General features: G+C 35.4%; 1 protein-coding gene across 1 annotated transcript; it reads left to right on the top strand.

Annotated features, from left to right (window-relative positions):
• Positions 1-9,929: 9,929 nt before the first annotated feature.
• Smp_119320 (MAPk, putative) lies at positions 9,930-10,127 on the top strand (the record flags this gene model as incomplete). Its single annotated transcript, XM_018792715.1, has 1 exon — positions 9,930-10,127. A coding segment is annotated over one exon (198 nt), but the record flags the coding sequence as incomplete, so codon positions are not given.
• Positions 10,128-19,373: the final 9,246 nt, after the last annotated feature.

Raw genomic sequence — 19,373 nt, 5'->3', positions numbered from 1 at the left:
AGCCACTGCACACAACCAAGAAACAGATAACTACAGGTATGACAATGTGTAGGAAATGATTTGATTTCCCGTGTCCGTTGTCAGATTCACTTATCCTTGGAGTTGTTGTAGCTTCTTCCACAACGATTGGTGTGATCGAAACGTGGACATTCGAGCTATTCTGAAGAACAAAACAGTAGCAATATTACTAAATACCAAATATTAATCAAATAATTCATCATCAGTATTGATGACAGAAGTGAATCCAACAAATCCAACCAAATGCTATTCGAACACACCAAAAGCATGTCGCGATCTAAGTAACATCACATAACTTTTGTTTGAGTTTATAAATTATAATCGATATAGTATACATGAGCCTTTGGACTGAATAACTTTATTGTTATTTTTGAGTTCATATACATTTTGGTCCACCACATAACTAACGACTTATATTTGTGTGATGAAATTTGTTCCCTGGATGTCAAGTCTTATCACCATCTAAATGTTAATCAACAAAATTAAAAATGACGGCTTCATTGAAGCAATCCATACAGGATACATATTTTTCAACAACGAATCGGAAATACTTGTTCTGAACATCAACAATCAGAGTCTACGAGCTTATACTCATTATCCAAACATGATAAAGAATTTCCGACAGATGACACTTCCTCAGTCAAACTGATTTCATTGATATTTTGTAACAAGTCACACAGATAGGCGGTTTCATATTGGACATTGGGAATCACTACACATTCTATGAGCTTGAAAATTAACATGTTTCCAGGCATTAGTGTTCAACAACGCTCTCATTCATTGTTGAATGTCCACATGGAAACAAAGCATTGTACTCATGTCTCATTAAATATCGTCAAACTATACAATGCATTGATTTATGCACTAAGGGAACCATACAAATCACTACTTATTCGTAGCAATAAAATGTTCTCTCTAGTAAATGAATTTACAATGTGGATTTTGGTAATATGAAAAACAACCTGTTATGTCTACCAATGACTTACTCCAATCTGGCAACTATTTACTTTGAAGTCATCAATATCCTTATCAGTGCTGACGATGCACATATTTGCTTTTTCATACCACATGCACTTTGTATTCGATGTTTTTGATTCTTGACATATCTCCATCGAATCGTGTTTTGGACAATCTTCAGTGAAAGGAATAAGGTGATTGCATTTCAAATTATCAAACAAAAGATAAATGAATAACAAAACATGTAACCATAATTCAATGATACAATGATGATTTCGGATTTGAATTACCATTTCATTCACTGGGAATTTGTCATCACATTACACAATGCGAAATTCAGTACACTTTCAATGTCAATCACATTTCATGACAATATGTTGTGATTGAATAAAACTATGTTGAATTTTGAACGACGAGTTTTGACTAGTTGGATCATGAGATATCATGTATGGTAAACAATATTTTATTCTGCGAATATTGAAGTAAAACTGAACATTAGATTGTGGAATGATTCTCTCAGTTGTCGAAATGTTACTTCAGTTGTCTAACACATGATGACCTGAAAAATGTATGTGGTTACTCATTGTACATATTTATATAGAAGGAATTATGCAATTGTCTTCAAGGTAATTACAATTTTATGAAGTGTTTCTGCGATTTCAAGACCTCGGAAAAACTTGACATTTAATGTACCAAATGAGAAAAACAATGGACACTTTCAATTCAATGCACAATCAACTAACTAACTAATACCATCTCATCCATCGTTTCATGAGATTGTGTTTAAGTAAATTTCATAGATGTGAGGACTTCCGTAGTAGTCCAAAATGTGTTCTTAATTGTTATAAATACTCAACAGTGAATCGAAGTGTAGTGTGACGTCAGTTGAAACTGATGGTTGGATGTCATTTAATAACTGACTGAAATCACACATGAAATTTCCAGTTTTATGAAACAGAAGTGATGCATTCGAGTGTGAAAATAGTCAACTCTGATAAAATATGGTTAAACATACCACCAGAAACTTCGTACTCCACTAACGTTCCACTTTTGATCCATTTTTTAACAACAAATGTATGTAACTTTCTCTCACCTTGTGTAAGAAAATGTATAAAAGAATACACATAATAAAATGTCCATTTCCATTTCAAGTATAACAAGTTGTTTGCTCGAATAATGAGCGAACAAAATAAGAAACTTCAATTTCTGATCACAGACACAGTGACGGTCAAACAACATCTTCAAAAACTATGCTTCACATCACTTTCTGCTTCAGAAAGTAACCAATGTTCAACCAGTAAATGGAGAATGATATTGTCCAATCTCCGATTTATGTTACAAGATTGTCAGTGCAAATTCTTCTGAAAAATCTGTTTCACTGGTCACAAATTATTTCACAAATGGTCAACATTGAGCATTACTGTGAAAAGCCTCAGTAATACAATGAAATCGATCATCATATAATTCCTGACCAAATAGATGATGCATTTCATGATATTCAGTCACAAAACACTGTACAAAACCGATTCATTTACACTAAATGCTTGTCTTGAAACTCAGCTTCATATTACAACAACATACAGTCATGTCAGTGTAGTATGACGATTGAGCATTATTTAAGACAACTATCAGATCTGCTTGACAAATTAAACTTTCTTTTGCATAGAGTAGTGATATCAATGAGGACTGCAGGCTTGACTGGTAGAATGGTGAGTGAGTCAATAAATGAGTAGATAAATTGTCTGCCTAATTTCCTCGTTCATATATCCCTGTGTGGATTAGTCGATGGCTGAACACATGCAAAAGACATTTCCAAATATCCATCCGCACTTTGTCGAAGAAGATATCTGCACACCATAGTTATATTACACAGTATATCAGGTTAGAAAGACATGGATCATGAAATTCATTGTTGATGGAATTTCGCACAGAAAACCGTACTAACACCATGACGATTTTATCACAACAAAAAGCATGACGGTCGTTGAAATGATGACACAAATACTTGATTTAGATTCAGATAATTTCAGTGTCCAACAGATCGACAGACCTAATCACAAACACAAGGCTTCTTCACAATGAGTTTCCACTATGACTTTATCACAAGTGATACTACAGTTTTGCTTCAAGATGTGTAAACTCCTAACTCAAGTTGAATTTTCAATAAACAGTCACGTTTGAAAAGTGAGTTTTTGAAAAGCATCCCGATTTTGTTTCACACAATTTTGTTCAGCACTTTAATGAAACTTCAATCAACTTATTTTGCACACGAAACAACTGATTGATGTGGACTGTAAGAAAGATATATTAGATCACTATGATAGATTACAGTCAATTTGTGTGTTGACATAATGATACTCAGGTACGAATAGAAGGAAACACTTGGCAAACAGATGATTGTTCATGTAGATCAGTGGAAATCAGAATAAAAATATCAATCGTTACCTCGTTCACACGCTAATGAACCGCTTAATCGCGATTGGAATTGTAGTCCGAATTCTTGAGTCATCTGGAAAGAAGTAATGGAATTCTGAGTCAAGGTCTGTCAACACATAACCACTTATATCAAAACCAAATAACCGTTGAAGCGATGTGTCGTCGATCACTTACAGTAAGCGTACTGATCTCCTATGTTCCCTTAGAACTATGCTCCATCTAAATCCACTTGGTATTGTTCGTTTGATTCTTCCCATTGATTTTTGGGACTGCAATTGATTAGTCTCTTGTGCCCCATCTAGACTACAAAGATATTCTGACTCCCTCCAGTTGTCAACTTCAGTGAAATTAGATGAACGATCTATCTATCATGAAATGATGCGATACATTGTGAGATGAATATCCACGTCCGTTGGAAGGAATGTGATTGTGAATAACTAAAATGTTACTGCACATGAATTTGTTATCATTTGGTGGAATTGTGTCAATGTGTTCACTTGCATCCATTACTGTTCATTACCTTTGAGAATTCTTTCAACAATATGTCCTGATTACCTCGAAATAATCAAAACTGATTCAGTTGAACACACATGAAATCTTTCATCTCACTAGCTCTTTCTAGTTATCCACCATCTGTTGTATTGCATATGGGTGGGTTACTTACTATTGACATTCGAATAGCCACGTGCAGTGAAACGATCAAGATATTAGTAATAAGTCACTCTGAATATTCAACAGTGAACTTTTCAAACAGCTGATCTTAAGAAGACCTAGAAAAGCTTCACAGAATATGACTGTCCCCGTACAGTACTCTAACATACACTGTTTGTCTTAAATCGGTCCAAAGAAATACGTATTTCCTCAGATATCACATCACTTCTTATTATTCAGTAATTTAAACAAAAGCCAAAATAAAGTGTCACTAAGGTATTAGTAACCGTGTCATATAGTCAGTGTGTACACTACAAAATCGTGATTTCTTCTAATTGTATCTTGTTGCATTCGACAGTATTAATATACATGAAATAATAGAATAGTCTGAAGTACTTGAAATAAAACTATATTCCTATTCAATTGTGCAACTTACGTTATCATAATACACAGATATCTTCCCATTCGGAAGTATCAGATGAGTTATCTTGAATGTACGTTCTGTAAACAAAAGATTATCGAAATTTAGAATTTGAGGAATTCATGATGACCACGTTATTGTTAGATATGACACTGTATGTGCTACTCACACAGTGATCATATTTTAGCAGATAGTTACCATATTATCTCACATGTTTTCTTCAGTCGAATTCGTTATTAAGTATAATCTAGTGAATGTTGTGTAAATGAAACAAGCATGCATGCTTCAAAATGAATATCAGATGCTCAGTTTCCGACGCTTTATTACATCCTCGTCTTCATGTTGAAACAATAAATCACTAAGCTTCTAATTACATCTGACAGTTGAAGATGTATTCACATTGACACAATATTCTCTACAACTACCGTTCAAACAATCAACTATTAGTACACATGACATGAGCTGTGCAGTTTATATTGACAAATAGAACTGGATAATTTAATTGTTTAGGCAGGACATTGGTATATCCGTGTTTGTTAAAGATGAAAAATGGTTAACTTTAGATTAATCGTTTTAACGATATCTTGATTTGAATGAATAATAATTAAGAATGACCATGTGGTGAGTAACACAAGTTTACTTTCTTTGAAATACAGACTTCTTATCAAGTTCCACTGAAGTCTCTTGGTGAAAATGTATCTCTGCATTCGTTTGTCAGCAAGTGAAATGAGATTATGACTTAATTTATCCGTACTGATCTATTTATTACTCATCAAATCTAGTATGCTCCTGCTTATATCGACTGTTCTTTTAGTTTCAAAGAATGTGATCAAACGATCAGCGCATTCTACATTAAGTTTTCCCCTAATTCCCCAGAATGGTTACCCTTTATTACGTCTGTCGGTTTTTGAAAAGAATTCAATTACGCAAACTGAACAGAAGAAAGTGTGAGTAATCAATCACTTTATAGTTCGCTTACTTAAGCTATCACCTTTATTTTGGAAAGACAATCTATGAGCCAATAAGTTCTCTGAAATAATGAAAATAGAAAAATATTGTGTTTATATATCATTGTGATGAATATCCGCTTCTTCCTATAAACATACATTTCAACACAAAATGAGTTTCGACACGAGTTATCATCTTAATTCCTAGTTTCAGATGAACCAGTCCAATTAAATGGAACTTTCAAGAGCCCTTATTATTATTTCGGCGAAATGATGAATGTTTCAAAAGGGGGATGAGTTCAAATTTCATGATCAAATGAGTATGATAATCAAGAAATCCTTGAATATTCAACGGTCTACAGACAATGACGTGGAGATATTAAAATTTGAAAAAGTAAGCAAGTCACGGAAAAAATTTGGAGAACATCAAATATAGTTTGAAAGTTCATGTGCTTCAATAATCCAAACTGATTTCTTGCACAACATCGTTTCTTGTTGTACCGGTGGTCATTTTGATTCATTGAATCTACCAAGCAGTGTCATATTGACACGATATCTGTTTGATAGAAGTTTAAACAGACTGGAGAGTATGTAATTTCCTCTTCAGCAGTTACATCAACAGACTTATCATTTTTACCTAATCAATTTACGTCTATTTCGTGTTTCATTTAACGTTTTGGCTTGACAGTAATGAATACACATTCTAAACATATTCTAAGTCATGAAATCACACAAACAAAATAATCACTATGTACTGGTCAGCTCTCATGGAATAATCAACCTGAATACTGAATCACTTATGCAAAATGAAAATGAGAATTAAAAACAAAACAAAATATCATTGAACAATAAAACAACTTACCCTCGTTCGAAAACTCATATTGAGGCGAATAAATGTCAGATGAATAACTGCTAATTGATCCTAATTCCTTTGATCCGTTCATGAATGTTATACCTGCGTTTATCGAATGAAAACATGCAATGTGATTGATAATCTGCAGTGAATGGATGAAAGGCTTTGAAATTAACTGGAGACTATAATGAAATGCATAAACTGTAATACCTTTGCTGTGAGGCCTCAAACTATTCAGAACCTCAACAAAATAAGATATCAGTAGAAGTTTTGAATGTTACAAAAAAGCATGAAAGTGATTTTCTGAAGAAATTAAAGCAACTTTCATTCGTGGATTGATGTGTAAATAAACAAAACTCAATAAATATTCAAGTTGAAAGAAAATGATTCTCTTACCATAATAACCAATGTCAAATCTACTGACATCAGAGCCGTAAAATTGAAACAGGAATTTTGGAATGATTTCCTGAAAATATGCAAACATATGGGTTAGTACCTCCATTGCAAAATTCAGTTAACTCACATCAGGAGGAACGAATTTTTCAAACTTGCAATCGACAATTGGAGACGATTGATTTACGCGAATAATCTGGGAATAATGATAATACTGAGACTAAGTGTGTATGTTGGAACCTGACTGATAACTTACATATGCATGTGAATAATTTTCAAACACTACTTTCCCTTTTGTAAGCGAATCAATTTCGTCACAAACATGTTGACAATTGAAGAACTTCAAAGTCAAGCTGATCACCAAATAGACGAGCATCAGATAATCAGACGAAAATGTATATCTAAAGTGGTTCAAATTATAAAATGGCCTTATTTCACTGAAACAAATTAAAATTCATATAATGCATTCAAAAACCTTAACTGTACAGTCAACACTCACCTCATCATCTCGTTGGAAAGGTTAATGGTCGTTGATAGAACTTGTCGAGTTTATATAGACTTTCTGAGTGTTTGTTTGTTTCTTTCTGATTGGATGATTTAAATTGACCATTAAGACGATCGAAATTCATAAATTCATATGATCATTTTTAACGAATCATCGTGGAAGATGAACTCATTGTTATACAATATTCTTTCAGTTTTTGAGGTATATAGGCTGATATTTATCCATCGTTGGTTGAAATTACAGAACCCTATCCATACATTAAACTAAGTGATTAGTTTATTTGTTGTTCAAAATGTGTGGTCACGTTTCCATGAACAAACATTTTGTTGCTTGTAATAATCTATGAGTTGATTGTCATTGGTTCATTGTTTTGGTTTGTTGAGTTATAATCTAAGTAGCACAAACTGTTTTCATTGGATGTGTAAATCCACATCTTCACACTTGAATTTGATTGCAATAAAGTTAGTTCTGCCAGACAATTCCATCATCGTTGAATGTGGAATTGTAACTTCTAAAGAATGCCACATTATTTCTAGTTGACCCACAATATTGTACCACTGGCTTCAAATAGATGTTAAGATCAAAATTGATCACGTAGAAGTGGAATTGAATGTGTTCAGTTGTGTAGATTTATGTGATCAATGATTGAAATAACAGAGAGATAATGCATTTCATTGAAAGTGAAATGTTGAAAATTGAATGGGTTCCTCGATTCACACACAGATTTGTAATGACCACAGCAATAAATAGACAAGAAGAAGACTGATTTCCACTTTAGTATTTCAATGGATGATTTTCACATATCAATTGAGCTTGATTAGATTGTCATCTGTAATTCAACATACAAGTAAATCATTATGATAAGAGAATGCCCAAGGTATATTAAGTCTACGCTAAATTTAGTGAGTCAATTATTGGTGGATGAATAACAGTCTACACTTTCGTAGATCAACATTAATTTCAGCGGAACAAGTTAAGACTAATTATACTCTGTTTATATTTGCAAAAAGTAATTCTGGTTACTGTGAAGGTGTGTTGTGCATTTGAAAAAGCGGTTGACAATAACCAAAATATTGTTTCCTCGAGTATCGCAATCTGTGGTCGAATGAACGGTTGTTGCATAATTTCGCGAATACATCAACAACAGTATTGTCTTCAACTGTACCACTAAAATGTGACCTATTATCAAATTATTATAAACCATTATACTTATTATTATCACTAGTGACAATAGCAGTAACATTTGATAACTATGTAACATAGTAAATAGACCTTGATGAGAATAGTGTTATATCCTAGCGAAGACATAAGTACGAGTAGCTCCTAGGACCTAATAATGGAAGATTATTCTATATATATTCTTATTGTATAACTATTCAGTAACCACATTATGTATATCTATATTCATCTTTAGCTTTATTTTGATCTATTGATTATTATTATACGATTTACTGTTCCTAAACTATACTCAGTTTATTGATTACTGTCTCCCAAACTCACAGCCACATTTCGCTTGATTTTGTACAAATATTATTTTCTATTTTATGGTGTGATGCGGTCTGTCTGTCTGATTGGTATATAAATAGAGTATGCTCGAAATAAATGATTCGCATAGATCCGCATAACAGAAGCTGTTTTGGTGTTTTGAACTCAATTGGAAGGGCTAGGTAGATAAAGGACCAATAAGCACGCTAGATTACTCATACTGAGTGAACGACATTGATTGTCACAGTGTTAAGCTCGGAAAAGTCGTATTTCCATTGCTGGATGATTCACGTAAATAAAAGCCGGACATGCAAACCAATAATGAATTAGGATACGTCCTTAGTTAATTTGTAAAGTCATAACAAATTAGCGATGACCTTGGTCAAGTCGTAGCAAATAGGATTTCAAATATTGGGAATTCTCTTCCATTCACCCCATTCAATATAACATAACACCAATTTCTATCATTTCTGCTACATCATATAAAATTCTCAAAGTAGAATTCATTATCTTTTCTTCTCACTGTAAGTTAACGGAATGTTTAATTACACAAACATATTTCTGTTGACCTCAATTGTTTACAGAAATATCAATGATTTTACTTTGTTGTCGTCTATGACCTCAAAAAATCTCATTATTCAAATAATATGGTATTCTATTATATAGATCCTCTAAAGTGGACGTAACATGGATCTTGTTCAGAATAAAACATACCGCATTCTTATAATGAGATGTTGTTCATGTGACTCACAATCACCTACACACACTGACACGTAAGCGCAAAACAAACATCAGTGAAATTCCCATTTTACAAAACATTACTATTTTTCTAAACAGGAAATGAAGTGAGACAAATCTTTTGGCTGTCCATTCAAAGTTAAAATTCAATAATTTACACTTCAGAATTCTCAATATTTACTGACTTGTTTGATATCGAAATATTTCGCAAAGGTTGGCCACTTGTTTCAGTTACAATCTGGTTGCTTTGAAAGATAGGTTAAGCGTTCCACAAGACAGACAATTTATAGCACACTTATTTCGTGCACATCGCTTTTGAATTTAGTTCAATAACACGAAAATAGTGTACATTCCTGCAAATCATTCAACAAGCGTATAACATTTACTCAAATGCTTTCTTCATAAGTAGGAGTCGTTCACTTTCTACTTTCACAGTGGAACATTCTTCAATCACTTCACATGTTTTCCTACCATGATTATCAATAATCAATATTTTGCCTGTTTTCAGTACTACATACACTACAGCCATCAAATATTCTTCTGCATTCTGACTGTTTAGTGAAGTTGTGTGATTTCGGTTTAGCATGTTCTTTGAAAGGTCGAAGTAAATGTGAAAAGGTTAATGGTAAAATCAACTGTAAAACATTACCTCCTGCATTGACTGAATTTGTAGCAACATGTTGGAATCGTGTTCCAGAAGATCTTTTATCATCCATGTCATGATTATACAAAAGATGTTGATATATGGAGTTTGGGATACATGTTAGGTGAAATGTTGATTGGTACACCACTATTTCCTGGTACAGCAATATCAGATCAAATGGGATGGATTATGTCTGGATTACCAATGTTAAGTAGAGAAGAGAAAGAGTTTTCATTGAACAACTAAATTGAGCTTATTAAACCACCACTTACTATCACTATTTCTATTCACGTTTTAACCTAGAACATGTTTCACTGTACAGTAGTTAGATGAAAGCCCAGTAAAATTAGAATAATCCTCATCTTTATTTAAATATCATACAACTGACTAATAACCTATGTAAATTATAGCCATTCCTTGAATTCCCAATAATAAGTGCTAAAGTATTTGCTACTAACCTATCATAACATATATATATTCTTCAAAGAACTTTGTGCTAAAGCTAAAGATATTACTACTAAGACTTGATTTGTGGTGTGTGCTGCTGATGTCGACAGATATAAGTAGTATGTATTATCAGCAGAAAATGAAATGTATGGTGACAGGAGGTTAAGAAGATCTAACAAAATAAAACAAGAACTGAGAACGATTAGTATGAAATTTCAAACCATTGTTTGACATTTTGTAAATGAAGTATTCACTGTATGGTTCTCAGTTGTCCCCACTTCTGTGTTCACGTTCACTACAATAACGAATTATTAACTTTCTTATCATAATATCTAGACATAAAAGCTTAACCTTAAACTAAGCAAATATTCTGAGATTAAATAAACATTTCAAAAGAAAGAAAAACATGACGACAACAACAACTAGGATGTCATGCTGTGAGAATCTCGTTAGATCGAATTATTTACTTGGAAATTTCTAACATAATACTCTTAAATCTGTATAAAGCTATAAATATCTGTGTATGGATACACAACAATAACTCTCCTATTCTCTTTTCTTTGAAATATCACTTCTTAATTGTAATCATACTGCTACCCTATCGAGTTGAACTTCAACTGAAGTCATCCAAGTGACTACTCAAGTAGTTCAGATCACAGTATAGAATCTGTCAGCTAGAATAGCTGGATAAAGTAGCTAATATTCCATGATTTCTTTCATAAACAATTTGTATTTAAACTTAAAAAGTAATTCAGTTGTATGTCAGTTAAATGGTCAATCATCAGGTCAATGCAGTTCAGTAGTTAGTTGAAGAAAAGGACACCAGTACTAATCAAATTAGTGGTTTGCTTTTATCAAGCCAATTCACATTATAAATATTCCACTCTACTTTCACTCTATGATATATTTGAAAAAACAAAACGAACAAGGAGACAATATGAAGTTTGGAATGGTAGCACTCATTGAGACACTCCTAAATGGTATCTAACACTAATCTATCCGTCGATAATAAATCACTTATGGTGGCTTCTATAAGATGTTAGGTATTTAAAGGTAGTCAATGAGACCTTAACCGACTAACCATTTTCCCTGTGACTGACTTCATTCAATCACATTCTCAATAATGTAAGATCAATGGTTTGATTTATTTGAATGGAGGCAGAATGTAAAAACTGTGAAATTAATATGAACTACATCATATCTTAGATTATTAAAGTCTCTTCTCACTACATCATATCAACTTACTTAAGCTTGAAAATAATTCAACCTCTCAATGAATTGAATCATAATTAACATTTCAATCATCATTATCATCAGATTGTCTAAATACATGTACTTTAAATGATTGTCATAAGTTCTAATTTCAAATATAGTAGTATTAGAGGCAGGTGACTTTAATGCTCAAGTAGGTAAACTAAGTGAAAGGGGAAGACACCTTGATGGATCTTATGGTCTCTTGGCTAAAAGAACAGATAATGGCAACCGTCTGTTGCACCTATGCTCAGATAACCCACTGTTTCTTGCAAATACTAACTTTAAGCATAAGGAAAAACATCTTTTGACATGGCGACCTCCGAATTCGTCACAACGTTGGACCCAACTAGATAATATCATTATCAACCACCGATGGAGGGTCTCTATAGAACACTGTCACTCATTCTGAAGCACATGTTTAGATTCAGATCATGCTCTAGTGCGAGCGTGTATCTGTCTCCGTCTTACCGGAAGTAGGAAAAACACTTCAGAAAAACCTCTTAAGGAATTAAACTTTTTCTTTGTTATTTATAACCAACAAAATGTGTGATTGGTATTGAGTGTACGTTAGATTTTCTGATGGCATTACATTCACTGAATTGAATATTTTCATTTCAATGTTTCATTGTTGTTCTGGACAAAATCATTAACGTCTACATCAAGTCGGACTAAGATATTTAATTCTTCCACGAAAGTGAAAATCACTACGCACTGATTACAACGTGTTTGACCAGTTATCTTCTACTGTCCTTATTACTCAGAAACTCATCGGACGATATAAATATACATATATATATATATATATACCCTGCCGTATAACAGATAACAAGTCATCATTTGTATATAATTCGGTCTCACTTGGTATAAAACACAGTAATTTGTTCATAATTAAGCAAAGAAAATTTAAAATGTGTAAAATGTGTTGATGTAACATCAAACTTAATCCCTACAGTTGAGCCCTAGAGCACAAAAGGTGATACAATGAAGCAATCATACATAATAAGCTAAATGATAAGAGAATGAAGCTGAAAGAATTACGCTATAGTTCAAGATTTGCTTTTACTTTCTATACAATTAGACATAAGCTTATGGTTGAATTTGTTGCTTAATTTTCTGATTGACGTATCTCTGTATATTTACAAAAATAACTTGTGTGTATATTCTTCATTGAGTTAGTCAGTAAAGGCTTCCATCTTATTCTTGGTTTTCTTATACAAATGACTAGTTTTGGCACTCATATAGGAAGTGTGTAAAACAGTAGTTGACTGAAAAATTGGCATACTACTTAACAAACAATGATGTCAACATTTCTGTTTAATGATTACATATCCATATAACAAAAAATGTCATCGAATATGTTACTACTACTCATAAATTATAACCACGCCTGTAGCTCTTCTGGTGGTTACTGCCAGTCCCAAGCTCGGGTAAAGGAGGAGAGTTGAGCATGTGGTTAGCGACATTATTCCGTAGAAAATCAACTCGCTAAAAAAAACGCTAACCAGAAAAAGTCATTCAAACCATTCAAACTCTGCCCTGTGAGTAGAAGGAATAATCATGACGTTTCATGATGAAAGCCTAGTTCTTTCGGAAGTCATGAGGCCGATGCACCTTCTTACAACCAGAGCGACAATTTTTATAGGTACATGGAATATCCGAACAATGTGGGAGACCGGGAGAGTCTTCCAGATTGCTGCAGAAATGAGGAAATACAACCTGGAGATGCTTGGAATCAGCGAAACACATTGGACGCAGGTTGGACAACAACGACATTACAATGAACGTCATCCAATGCAATGCGCCTACCAACGACTACGATGAAGACAATAAAGACCAATTCTATGATAGGCTGCAGTCAATCTTCGAGAAGTGCCCAACCAAGGACCTGACCATTCTGATGGGAGATTTCAATGCCAAGGTTGGAGTGGACAATACTGGATGCGAAGACGTCATGGGACGACAAGGACTGGGAGAAAGGAACGAAAATGGTGAGAGATTTGCAAACCTTCAATAAACTGGTCATAGGTGGCACCATATTCCCACACAGAAACTTACACAAAGCCACTTGGATTTCACCGGATCACACTACACAGAATCAAATCGACCATATCTGCATCAACAAAACGTTTAGGAGGACAAGATAACCAGGAGAGGAGCTGATATAGCATCCGGTCATCATTTGCTGGTCGCCAAGATGAAACTCAAACTCAAGAAGCACCGGACAACGCCGCGGACAACATCACAAAAGTTTAATACGGCCTTTCTTCGAGATGCTGACAAACTCAACAAATTCAACATAGTACTCAACAACAGGTTCCAGGCCTTTCATGATCTACTCAATGGAGAGAGGACTACCATGGAGAGCAACTGGAAAGGTATCAAGGAGGCAATCGTTTCAACATGTCAAGAGGTTCTGGACCAAAAGAAGCACCATCACAAGGAATGGATCACTGTTGGTACACTGGATAAAATTGAAGAAAGGAGGAACAAGAAGGCAGCAATCAATATCAGCCGAAGAAGAGCAGAAAAAGCCAAGGCACAAGCCGAATACACAGAGGCAAACAAGCAAGTGAAGAGGAGCATCAGAACCGACAAACGTAAATATGTGGAAGATTAAGCGATGATAGCGGAAAGGGCTGCAAGTGAGGGAAACATGAGACAACTGTATGATACTTGCTGGGAATTACCGTAAACAAGAAAGACTAGTGAAGAGCAAGGAAGGCAAGATGGTCACGAACATTGTAGAACAACGAAACAGGTTGGTAGAACACTTCAAAGAACTCTTGAATTGATCAGCTCCATTGAACCCACCCAACATCGAAGCAGCACCCACGGACCTCCCAATCGATGTTGGCCCACCAACATTTGAACAGATCAGCATGGCCATTAGACAAATCAAGAGTGGCAAAGCAGCGGGACCAGACAATATCCCAGCAGAGGCACTGATAGCAACTGCCGAAATACTCCACATACTCTTCAGTAAGATTTGGGACGAAGAACAAGTACCAATAGACTGGAAAAAAGGACTTTCGATCAATATATAAAAGAAAAGCGATCTCAGCAAGTGCGACAACTACAAGGGCATCACTCTTCTCTCGATACCAGGTAAAGTCTTCAACAGGGTATTGCTAAACAAGATGAAGGATTCCGTGGACGCCCAACTTCGAGATCAACAAGCTGGATTTCGTAATGATAGATCGTGCACAGATCAAATCGCAACTCTACGTATAATTGTGGAACAATCAGTTGAATGTAAATCATCACTCTACATCAACTTCATCGACTACGAGAAGGTATTTGAAAGCATGGACAGGACAACACTATGGAGGCTTCTTCGACACTACGGCGTGCCTGAGAAGATAGTCACTATCATACGGAACTGCTATGATGGACTTAACTGCCAAATCGTCCACGGAGGACAACTCACCGACTCGTTTGAAGTAAAGACCGGTGTTAGACAAGGTTGCTTACTCTCACCCTCTCTCTTTCTCCTGGTGATCGACTGGATCACGAAGACGTCAACATCTGGAGGAAAGCACGGGATACAGTGGACAGGCAGGATGCAGCTTGACGATTTAGACTTCGCGGATGATCTGGCTCTTCTATCACAAACGCAACAACAAATGCAGGAAAAAACGACCAGTGTAGCAGCAGCCTCAGCAGCAGTAGGTCTCAATATAAACAAAGGAAAAACAAGACTGTCCAATACAATACAATATGCACCAATCCAATTACACTTGACGGAGAAGCTGTGGAGGATGTGGAAACCTTTACATATCTGGGCAGCATCATTGATGAACACGGTGGATGAGATGCAGATGTGAGGGCGCGGATCGGCAAAGCAAGAGCAGCATATCTACAACTGAAAAGCATCTGTAGCTCAAAACAATTGTCAACCAACACCAAGGTTAGAATTTTCAATACAAATGTCAAGACAGTTCCATTGTATGGGGCGGAGACGTGGAAAACTACGAAAGCCATTAACCGGAAGATACAAGTGTTTATCAACTGCTGTCTGCGCAAGATACTTCGGATCAGATGGTCAGACAATATCAGCCACAAGTAACTGTGGGAGACAACAAACCAGATTCAACGGAGGAAGAAATCAGGAAAAAGCGCTGGAATTGGATTGGGCACACATTGAGGAAATCAGTCAACTGCGTCACAAGACAAGCCCTCACATGGAATCCTGAAGGCCAAAGGAGAAGAGGAAGACCAAACAACACATTACGCCGAGAAATAGATACAGACATGAGAAGAATGAACAAAACTAGATAGAACTAGAAAAGAAAGCCCTGGACAGAGTGGGTTGGAGAATGCTGGTCGGCGGCCTATGCTCCATTGGGAGTAACAGGCGTAAGTAAGTAAGTAAAGTAAGTAACTCATAAATTATATAAGACATATGATATTCACAAGATGAATAGTTCGTCTCTCTATTGTTAAGCCATAAACATAATGCTTTATCAATACTATTTTAAGTAATATTGCTTGTGAAATAGATCAAATAAGGAAACGTTTATACTGTATGAAGTATCACCTTAAATAATACTTACATTGTATTTAGTGAACACTATAACATGAGACGTACATTGCACTGGAATACTAAAGTTAACTGTTAACTGTTCGTCAACGTTCAACGATAAGTAGTTGCTGAAAATTCAAACACAAATTAGTAATTTTAAGGATTTAAAAATAAATAACATACAAGTCAAATCATTATCACAATATACGTGTATTCATAAGATATTGGTGTTTAACAACCACCATTGAGACACAGACTGAATATACAGAGACAAACAAACGAACAAAAAACAGCACTAAAGCCAACAAACAGAAATATGTATAAGACTTAGTAACAACAGCATATAAATCTTCAAAACAGAGAAATTTCAACAACTATATAGTCCAACCAAGAGGCCAGAAGGGAAATATAGTAAACCAGAGCGACCAGTCACGAACAAAGAATCAAAACCAGTTACTGAGGTTAAGAAGTAGCAGAACAAATGGTCACAATGCCTTGAACACCCATTGAATAAACGAGAAAAGCCGAACAACCAGAAATCAAAGCAGCACATTTAGGCTTTCCTACGGATGAAAACCCAAAAATGATAGAAGAAATTAGCAAGAATGTTGGACAGATCAAGAATAGTAGAGCACCAATACTGAACAGCACACCATCTGAAACATTGAAGTCAAACACAGAGCCAAGTACAATCATGATTCACCTTCCCCTCAAAATACATTTAGGAGTAAGAACAAGCACTAATAAACTGGAAAGATGGATACCTCATCAAGATACAGAAGGAAGGAGATCTTACTAAATGCGAGAACTAGATGCACAGTATCACTCTCAGTATTACGCGAAGTTTTCAACAGCTTGTCATATACTAAAATGAAAGATTCAGTAGGTGCCCAACTTTGAGACTAACAAGGTGGCTTTCGCAAGGATCAATCATGTACCGATACTGCTGATCAATGTTGAACAGTCAGTCGAATAGAACTCATGACAACACGCGAAATTCTTCGATTATGACGGGGCACTCGACAGAATAGATACCAAATCACAACTGATGGCGATTTATTTATTTATTTAATCAAATGCATATTGGTAAAAAGGGCACCGGATACATATGCGCCACACAAAATAATGAGAATAGGAGAAGAAAGGGGGAAGATGCGTATATATGAAAGAAGGAAAAAATGAGAAGTGTAATAATGGGGGAACTGAAATGTACAACCAGAAGAACTCTCTTAGTTAAAGAATATATAACCACTCTTTATGAAGAAAGTAAAAGAAGGTTACAGCAGGCTCGCCACTGGCTTCTATTCTGAGCCATATCTGATAATGTCTCTAGACACTGTGTTGCACCATCTCTCGGACCCCAACCTGGAAATCGATGGCAAAGTTGAAGAGGAATGGTGAGATTCGTGAACGCTATTATTCGCTTCCCTAAGCTAGTTCCGTACTCCCAATCTAGAAGTACTCCGCGACTTGAAGACCAGAGAAAAGGCACAAAGTGTGTGGGAAGCACTTTACAACAGGGTTCATTTATGTACAGAAAATATAGAGTTTTTATAGTAATTTAAAAGTGCTTGAGTTTTACTGAAAGTTCTAGTATACTGCTAAACATTAGTAGCAGTGCATTAATCAGCCAGTCAGGATCTCCACATGTGACTTTACCATTTTCGTTATTTTAGTAACATAACTTCGCATAACTTCTAATTAATCACTAGTTGGTTGAAATGCTCTTTGATGACCCATGAGCTTGTTATTTCCGCTTGCGAGAAAATTGCAGGGTCATCCCAACACCGCCCCTTTTTTTTGAAGATTCGGGGTAGGTATCCAAACTGCATTTGCCAACTTCATCCTCCCCCACGAAACAATGTTGGATCCTCATATCTCCAAATTATAATTAATATGACATTATTTAGAACATACTTCTCGCATTGAATAGAGAATCCACTGAAGATGACTTAATGTTAATGAACGACACTTGACTTTAGGTCATCAGAACTTGGCTCTTCTGAAACATCTCCATCAAATTCATTAAGATTTTCACTAGAGGTTATTAGATAATTAGGGGAATCATCATCTAATAAAATTGAATTAGGTTTTTGATCACTATTTGATTCGACCGACTTATTTTTCTCCTCTTCATAAGAATTTTCATCCAAATTATGTGCATCATTACGCGGACCCATATCTGGTAAACTGACATGAGAAGTTGGATATGAAGCTGATTCATTATAAGCTTTTTTCTCCCGATGATTTGAATTACGTCTGGCACAATTTGGTTTACTGTACTGTTCCAGTCTTTTTCTGGATGTGCGTCATTCCAGCTTTCTTGACCGATATCATGTAAACCATAGTTTAGTTCTGACTGAAGTTTGTCTTCAGAGATCGGCGGATTCAGTGGTGCTTCATTAGACTTTGGGCTCAGAGCTTTGTCTACGTAACCTTCTTTTTCTTTGTCATCTGATACCATTTGGCCTTTTCCATCAGATATGAAGGGAGTTGAAGCCTCAACTAGGCGTTCTTCTGAGACGGCCATTTTCGCAACATTATCTGCATTACAAATAAATTCTTTATCTCCTGAAATGTTTTGTTTGGTGAAAAATATGTCCAAAACTATTTCAAATAGTTGTTGCTGGAAGGCTAGCATCTGCTGTTGCCGGTGCTCTAATATTATTAGCGCCTGTTCTAGAGAAATCGTCATTTCTTTTCTTCGCGGCAATTATTATTGATTATTTATTTTTAAAATACGTCAGCAACTGTTGTATTTTTTCTTGTGCCAAAATCACGTCCCAATTCTTGTTTAATTTTTATTTGTTGTTGCCAAAATCCCCGTCGCCTTCAGGACGGTTGCAAGGAGAGATTTTACAATACTTCCGTCGACGAGAATCTCTCACAATTGTCGATTCTTGCATCATGTTTGGCCAACGCATTGTTATCTCCAGCACTCTCCGAAGACGAGCACTCAAACAGTTCCATATGGGGCACCCGGAAATGAGTAAAATGAAATCACTGGCACGAAGCTACGCATACTGGCATTCTATGGATCAAGATATAGAACAATAGTGCCACAGCTGCGAATCATGTCTAGAAGCGGCAGAGAACCCAATGA

The sequence above is a fragment of the Schistosoma mansoni genome (genome assembly GCF_000237925.1).
Source record: "Schistosoma mansoni, WGS project CABG00000000 data, supercontig 0147, strain Puerto Rico, whole genome shotgun sequence".
NCBI classification, from domain to species: Eukaryota; Metazoa; Platyhelminthes; class Trematoda; order Strigeidida; family Schistosomatidae; genus Schistosoma; species Schistosoma mansoni.
The sequence above is the reverse complement of the archived record's forward strand: the minus strand, read 5'-3'. Positions and strand labels throughout refer to the sequence as shown.